General features: G+C 33.9%; 1 protein-coding gene and 1 long non-coding RNA gene across 2 annotated transcripts in view; one reads left to right on the top strand and one right to left on the bottom strand.

Annotated features, from left to right (window-relative positions):
- Positions 1–1,848: 1,848 nt before the first annotated feature.
- The window catches only part of LOC109173609, a 12,911-nt gene continuing 6,423 nt past the window's right edge, over positions 1,849–8,336 (bottom strand). Inside the window, exon 3 of the long non-coding RNA XR_002052936.1 lies at positions 1,849–1,969. This is a non-coding gene — a long non-coding RNA (uncharacterized LOC109173609). The remainder of the gene's footprint in view (positions 1,970–8,336) is intronic.
- Positions 5,893–8,336, top strand: part of LOC109173596 (bifunctional monodehydroascorbate reductase and carbonic anhydrase nectarin-3-like) — a 3,189-nt gene continuing 745 nt past the window's right edge. Inside the window, exons 1-6 of the mRNA XM_019322840.1 lie at positions 5,893–6,007; positions 6,155–6,369; positions 6,944–7,050; positions 7,146–7,251; positions 8,013–8,180; positions 8,294–8,336. The exon at positions 8,294–8,336 is cut by the window's right edge and continues 11 nt beyond it. Of these exons, the coding sequence (XP_019178385.1) occupies positions 5,932–6,007; positions 6,155–6,369; positions 6,944–7,050; positions 7,146–7,251; positions 8,013–8,180; positions 8,294–8,336 (715 nt within the window). The 5' untranslated portion in view covers positions 5,893–5,931. The remainder of the gene's footprint in view (positions 6,008–6,154; positions 6,370–6,943; positions 7,051–7,145; positions 7,252–8,012; positions 8,181–8,293) is intronic.

Raw genomic sequence — 8,336 nt, 5'->3', positions numbered from 1 at the left:
ATTCTGATCTTTTCTTACCAGATTTTCTTGCTTTGTACTGACCAATCTCTGTTGATTTGTCTGTAATACAGATCATTTTGTCTTTTGAAGCAGTATACTTTTATGTGCCCCAGTATGTGACAATAATAGCATCTGATCCTCCTTCGGTGTTGGAAGTGATGTTGCGACACTTTAGGAATTTCAGAAGAATGACTTTCATTGGATGCTGGATTTGGAGATCTAGGCCTCTCAGTTAGTTCCTTGATCTCTTGTAACAGTTTGACATCTCTGCCTTTCGACTCCATTAATTCATTCTGAGTATCTTTAAGGCGTTTTTCATTACTGTCTTTTTCATCTTTTAGAAACTGATTTTCATGTATGAGTTCAAGATTTACTTTGATGATTTGTTCCCATTTAGCATGCAACTGTGTATATGACTCTAGCAGTTCTTGTATATCATTTTCGTTTCCGTTGTCATTCTCATGATTTGTGGTGAATGCTACGAAATTAGTGTTGGTGTCTTCTTCACTGTCTGAGTCATCGCTTAGTGTTGTCACATATGTTTTGTTCTTCCTTTTAAAGTATGTTGCACATTCTGACTGGATGTGTCCAAACCCTTTGCACTCATAGCACTGTATCCCTTCTATGTTTGACAGTCCTTCTCTTGGAAACTCCATTAGGGTCCTGCTAGTAACTTAAGCAATTTGGCTCTGATACCAATTGAAATATATATAAGCGTAGCACACAGTGATGTTGAAACTGACGTTGTAGCACAAACGATCTGTAATGCAGTTCGGGCAAACAACCCTAATCTGCGAGGCACTTCTCAATTTGAGAATTTACCTAAATCCACTAAAAGCTCAATATTTAAAGTCACTACAAGAAAAATGCACATAGACAACGGTTAATAACCGTTGTCGTAGGGGTATAATTTCTGTTGTTGAAGCCGGTGTTGTTGTAAGTCCCGCGCATAGACAACGGTTTTTTAACCGTTGTCTTTTCTAGAAACAACAACGGTTTTTTAACCGTTGTCTATTAAGTGTTGTTGAAGCTGGTGTTGTTGTAAGTCACGCACATAGACAACAGTTAATAACCGTTGTCTTTTCTAGAAACGACAACGGTTTTTTAACTGTTGTCTATTAAGTGTTGTTGAAACTGGTGTTGTTAAAAGTCACGCAGATAGACAACGGTTAATAATCGTTGTCTTTTCTAGAAACGACAACGGTTTTTTAACTGTTGTCTATTAAGTGTTGTTGAAACCGGTGTTGTTAAAAGTCACGAACATAGACAACGGTTTTTAACCGTTGTCTTTTCTAGAAAAGACAACGGTTTAAGAACTGTTGTCTATTGAGTGTTGTTGAAACCGGTGTTGTTAAAAGTCACGTACACAGACAACGGTTTCAAACCGTTGTCGTTTCTTTCAAAGACAACAGTTTTTGACCCGTTGTCTATTCAATGTTGTTGAAATCGGTGTTGTTAAAAGTGATGCACATAGACAACGGTTTTTAACTGTTGTCTTTTCTTTAAAAGACAACAGTTATAAACTGTTGTCTATTGTGTGTTGTTGAAATCGCTGTTGTTAAAAGTCACGCCCATAAACTGTTGCCTTTTGTAGAAAAGACAACAATTTCAAACTGTTGTCTATTGTAAAATAGACAACGGTTTTTAACCGTTGTCTCAACCCATTTTTAACCTGCTTAAATTTTAATCATATAAAAAAAATCAATTTATCCATTCACCATGGCCAAGTGTAGTTACATAATTTTGCAGAAGCTAAGCAAGGTTCAAAATGACAAGTCAAAACACTTTCATTACCAATTGTAATCGAATCATCATCCAAGTCATAGTACTACAAAAAATAATTCTACGAACCAAGTCTAAATGATTACAACGTCAAATCATACCTACTCTATATAACTTGATAGAATATCAGCCCATTCTGAACGCACCATATCAATAACCGCTTATTGTCATAATCAACTTGTTGGAACTACATGTAAAAAGTGAGTAAATAAATTAGTATAGATATAATAAATCATCAGCTAGCACTAAGAAACAAGGACTACAATCAAGATAATATGGCATCCAAACCTCAGCTCTATTCACACATTCACTATACTAAAGCTAATGAATTTGTGTACCCTACACAGAAGCAGTTAGCCTCACCTCTGTAGATACTTTTTATGCCTAAAACTATTCACCACATAGGATGGAGATCCTCTTCTCAGTCATTCCAATTTGTGATATGCTATTTCTATTTTCCTTCTCACATTTTCACCTTTAATTCGCATTTCTTACACACTTTTTCTCGCACTGCAACAAGCCCCACTTTTGAGATGATTTCATCACTAGTGTTTTAATCTTTTCGGACACTGGTTTACCTAGATAACTAAACAACATACGAGAATTAAACAAATGGTGAGGCAAGTTTGGAAAATGAATAACCACTAGACATAAGGATGAAAGAAAAATAACCAAAGATAACATTCCTACTAGACACCAGTTTAAAAGAAGGAAAACATAATAAATATCTTTAATTTTACTTAAGATCATTAAAGATAGATGACTTTGAGCAAATAATATAGAGTGATTATGCTCTCCCGTAAATTGTAAATTCTCAAATGACATATCACCCCATCTAAAGAAAGCAAAATGAGAGAAGAAGTTACCTTAAAAGCTGCTTCTGGACTGACTATTGGCTCTAAACCTCTAGTAATCCCTGTGAATTTTCTGAGATAAATTCCTTTAGATTTTAATAATTTCTATTTTTAGTCTTATGTTTAATTGATTTTGTGCTTTGTTTTGTGTTTTAAAATTTCTTCTTTTGCACTTAAGTGTCAATAACAAAATAATGTCAAAATTTACAAAGAGGGAATTATTTTATTTGAAAGGGAGGGAGATTTTTTACAAATTGTGCAAGTCTTGAAAGTCAAAATTTAAAAAATAACATATATAACTTATATAGAGTTAATACCTCCAATGGTCCTCCGAGTATTAGTGATTTACCAGCTGTGGTCATCCGAGATTTAAATGACCTTCAATGGTTCTTCATGTTTTAAAATGACCACGAGATGTCCTAAAAGGACCACAGATGGTTATTTTTAAAACATGGAGGACCATTGGAGGTATTAACTCATAACTAATATATACCGAAAGTCAGAATTATTTTGACTTTTATTTCATTTAAAGAATAATGTATATATCTAATATAATAAACAAAATAACGAAAGTTTTATATTTATTTTATAATAAGTTTTCATTTTTTTCTAAATTAAATAACTATATTCATGATTTTATAGGGAAACGGATCTACCATAAACCGAGTATATAGGTAGAACTATTAAATTAACTTTTGAATTGTATGGACTATGTGGTTTAATGGTACCCGGGTTGGACTTCCATTTTGAAGATTATGAGTTTGAGCCTCAGTGGAGGCGTTATTGGTTCTTTGTGTTCAAAAAACTTTTGAATTGTATTCTTTCTTTGTTAAATTTTTATGCATTATATTTGGACAAAAAATTTAATTACATGTACATTTTTATTTTTGTTCTAGATCTTCTAAACATGTATTTTCATCTCATAACAAAAACAATGAAGATCCAAATTAAACATGGCCTTTATATTTAATGGAACGGCCCTGACACCCCCTTAGGACCAGGGGTGCAGTTGAAGTGTCCAGAGGTCAAAGCTGCCAGCCCAAAATTATAGGTAAAAGATAAGGTGTAACACTTTAGTAAATAAGACTTGGTGTGGTTTGGTGGGTTTAGCTTTGTTTGTTATGTTAGAGGTCTTGGGTTTTATCCTTCTTGGTGGTATCTTTAACCTATTTCATACAATCAGAGACAACACAGAAGCAAACTGGTTATATTCTAGATGTTGCGCTTGAGTTATAAGTGTTTGTGTGGCTTGGTTGGTTTAGCTTAATTTGTTATGTTAGATGTCATAGGTTTAATTCTTGTTGTTAACATCTTTGTTTATATTTTATACAACTGTTGTCTTTTATAAAATAATGATGCGCAAAGACAACGGTTTTTTATAACCGTTGTCTTTGTAGTGTTGTGTATTCAAATACGCTTAAAACCGTTGTCTTAAACAAATAAAGAACGCGCAACAACAACAGTTATATAAAACCGTTGTCGTTGTAGTGTTGTGTATTCAAGTGCTATTAAAGACAATACATAAATGACAACGGTTAAATAAAACCGTTGTCTTTTAAAAAATTATAATGCGCAAAGACAACGGTTTTAAAAAACCGTTGTCTTTGTAGTGTTGTGTATTCTAGTGCGCTTAAAGACAACACACCAACGACAACGGTAAAAAAACCGTTGTCCTTTAAATAAAAAAGAGCGTGCAAAGACAATGATTTTTAAAAACCGTTATCTTTGTATTGTTGTGTATTCGAGTGCGCTTAAAGACAACACACCAACGACAGCGGTTAAATAACACCGTTGTCTTTTAGAAAAAAAAGAGCGCACAAAGACAATGATTTTTAAAAACCGTTATCTTTGTATTGTTGTGTATTCGAGTGCGCTTAAAGACAACACACCAACGACAGCGGTTAAATAACACCGTTGTCTTTTAGAAAAAAAAGAGCGCACAAAGACAACGATTTTAAACAATCGTTGTCTTTCTAGTGTTGTGTATTCCAGTGCGCTTAAAGACAACACACCAACGACAACGGTTAAAAAAACCGTTGTCTTTTAAAAAAAAAAAACGCACATAGACAACGGTTTTAAAAAACCGTTGTCGTTGTGGTGTTGTCTTTTCACAAAATGCACAAAGACAACACACTTACAACAACGGTTAAGTAAAAACCGTTGTCTTTGACAAAAATGTTGCATCAAAGACAACGGTTTTAGACCAAACTGTTGTCTTTTATACAAAAGACAACACTTTTCTTAAAAACTGTTGTCTTTCTAGTGTTGTCTATGTGCATTTTTCTTGTAGTGAGTACACTGTTTGGAACCTGAGATTACACAATAGAATGATCTTTCCTACCAAACTATTGAAACCTAAACACATGTACTACTTTCTAGGGGAATTTAGTATCCTATTCTCAAAGACTCTCATACCTCACAAGATTAATGTTGAATGCTTGAGTTCTACAATAAAGGACAATCACTATTTATAGTAGCTACTCCTAACAGATTCGTGAATAACAAAGCTATTCCTAATCAAACTAGAACTAGAAAAACTTCAATAACAATTCCCTTTAGAACTAGTATTCTGCGTTAGCTATTCCTCTTATGATTGGTATTCCTTTATAGAACTGAAATTCTTATTAATTACAAATAATTTGGATAAAGTTTAATTAACTAACTATATTGAAGAGATCAAGATGATTAAGAATTAATTAAAATGTCCCAAAGACATGAAGAAATGAGGACAAAATTTGAAACCATCCAATATTATATTCCACTTCATTCAAGACATCGTCTTGTCATGTCGTCACCCTCCCCACCAACCTAAATGTTATCAACAAACATTTCTTAGAGCATGTGCATCATGAATTTGATTTTATCTACCTTTTTCTTTTTTAGGGAAACAACAAAGGACGTACTTATACGTTGTTGATACGATTGCATGAATATATAATATAATCGTGTTAACTACGTGAGTTTCCGTCTGCAAATTGGCCGCGGGTGAATGCATTTAACCGTGAATCATAAACCCGTAGGAGAAAGTAATTCAAAGTGGATACCAATCAGGGAATGATTTGTGGTCGGATATGAAAGAAGGCAAAATTGTACCTGTCAACATTTTAAAAACGATGGAAAAAATATCCCTATTTTATTTGAATAATGATTCACTTGACCAAAATTATGAGTTAAATTTCATTTATTAAAAAAAAAAAAAAAACCTAACATAGCGAAACTCTTTCTTTCCTCTTCTATATAATACGCTCCAAGGCCTTACCAATTTCAATTCATTGCAAAACTGTAGATCGAAGACATGGACATGCTTAAACTGTTCTCCATTGCCTTTCTTCTCCTTTCAGTTACACATGTCATCAAGTCTCAGGAAGTTGGTACGTCAATACGGACATTCTTATTAAATATCTTCATGATATGATATGATATAATATAATGCATGCATTATTTTTTTAATATTTGGAATATGGTTTCAATTATTTCTTTGTTTTTTGGGGATTATTATTATATGTGCATGCATGCAGATGATGAGTGGGGATTTAGTTACGACGAAAACAGCGACAGAGGGCCGTCTCACTGGGGAGAGCTGCGGCCGGAGTGGTGGCAGTGCAGTGCCGGAAAGATGCAGACTCCGATCGATCTGGAGAGCAAGCCGGTTGTGTATTCCAACTTGGGTCCGATTCAGAATTACTACATGAGAGATGTTGCTACTCTTGAAAATCATGGCTATGGCATGATGGTATCACTTTATCTATCTATTTTATCTTAATTTAAATTGATCAGACAATAAACTTATGACTTTGAGATCACATGTTTAACTCTCAGTTAGTGGTTCGTTGCCAATTACCCTCCCAGTTGAGGCGATTGCCAAAACTTGTTAAGGCTGATTTACCTTCTTAATTGGAGTTATTTGCCCACTAGGAGCTCATAGACAGGTTTCACTCCATAGCCCATAGGCAGTACCCTCGGTATTTGGTAGTGTCGTATTGGTTGTGGTCTCAACTTGATTTATGAAAAATCTCACAATCGCTATGCGAATGTGCACTTTTAAGTGAAACCAGCAAAGAATCACAATAAGGTAAATCAGGTTAGGTTATTCATATGTCATATCTGACCAACTCAAATAAAAAAAGTTAATGGGCAACTCTTAAGATATATAGCTAAACTTGAATCTTATAGTTACTAAGTAAATTGTATGTATCAACGAAGTTAAATTTTCTCTTTAAAATTTAGTTAAGTTATTTATAATTTAATTCTTTAATGAACAGTGTTGATTTGATTTGATTTTTTTAAAATTGCTGTTATAAATGCAGTTAAGTTGGCCGCTTGGTCAACGGTATCTAGGTATAAATGGTATCAGATATTTGTTCAGACAGGTCCACTGGCACTTTCCCTCTGAACACGTTGTCAATGGAACAAGGTGATACTATACGATGATCATATATTACAACGTTATTAATTAAATAAATAATTAAATCTTAATTACTTTTTGGTTTTGCGATGGTCTAAGTACAGGTATGATTTGGAGGCTCATCTGGTTCATGTGAGCAATGATGGGAGGATTGCAGTGCTTGCAGTGATGTATCAGATTGGAGAAACTCCTAATCCTATCTTGTCTCTGGTAAATAATTCATAAATGTTTTGATGTAATATATGATGGTATCGACACTGGCTAACTTATTTAACCAATACCTAAATTATAGATGACAATTCCTCCTAAGTCTACAAGATGGAATCTCAATGAGAACTAAAATTCGGAGAACTGCAGGGATCGAGATAGGAACTTGTATCTATTTTTCGCCGGAACCAAAATATCCCTCCCCGCCCCTGGTGTGTGTGTGCGAAGTTATCAATAATTAAAAATACAATACATATACTAATGTACCCAAAAAAAAAAAAATATAATACATATACTAATGTTGAGCAAGTAAAGGGGCATATCTAGTACCTGATGGCGGGGAATTGTTGGGCGAAGGCTGGTAAAGTTCTTAAAGGATCAAGTCCAGCATCCAACTTGTCTCAAACAATGTAATAACAGTCTATAAGTGAGAAAATAAGTTACTCTTCACTATTAGCTATAGTTTTTGACATGAGTAGTAAGCGCTCGATCTTAACCACTAATATTTAAATTTGACAATCTAACTTTAAAAAAATTTATATTTAAATATAAAAAATAAAGTAACTATATAATTGAACATGGTAGGTAGAGATTTTTCATCCTCAAATTCCTCAAGAGGCAAAAATAGAAGAAGAAAAAAAATCCCCTAACAAGGAGAGGAACATGGTTGGATTCCGAGAGCAGAGACATAAAAGTATACTCCCCTCGTTGCTATCCTGAACTCAATTAACTCTAAAAAGTAACATTTCTTAATATTTGCATAGATTGAGGATGATCTTAAGAAACTTGCTGAGACACCGGGTGTAAAGAAAGGTATAGGGTATCTTGACCCAAACTTACTTCAAGCCAGAGGCAGAAGATACTATAGGTACATGGGCTCTCTTACAACGCCGCCATGCACGGAGGGTGTTGTCTGGACAGTTATCAGAACGGTAAAATTAAAACTCTAATCAATTAATTAATTGTTTAGTTAACTAATTAATTAATTAGCAATCAAATTATATCTAATTAGCACATTATTATACTTTCTTTATTTCTTTACCAGATTAGATCTGTTACAAAGCAACAAGTGGCACTCATCCGCAACG

Source organism: Ipomoea nil, unplaced genomic scaffold, assembly GCF_001879475.1.
Source record: "Ipomoea nil cultivar Tokyo-kokei standard unplaced genomic scaffold, Asagao_1.1 scaffold0146, whole genome shotgun sequence".
NCBI lineage: Eukaryota > Viridiplantae > Streptophyta > Magnoliopsida > Solanales > Convolvulaceae > Ipomoea > Ipomoea nil.
The sequence above is the reverse complement of the archived record's forward strand: the minus strand, read 5'-3'. Positions and strand labels throughout refer to the sequence as shown.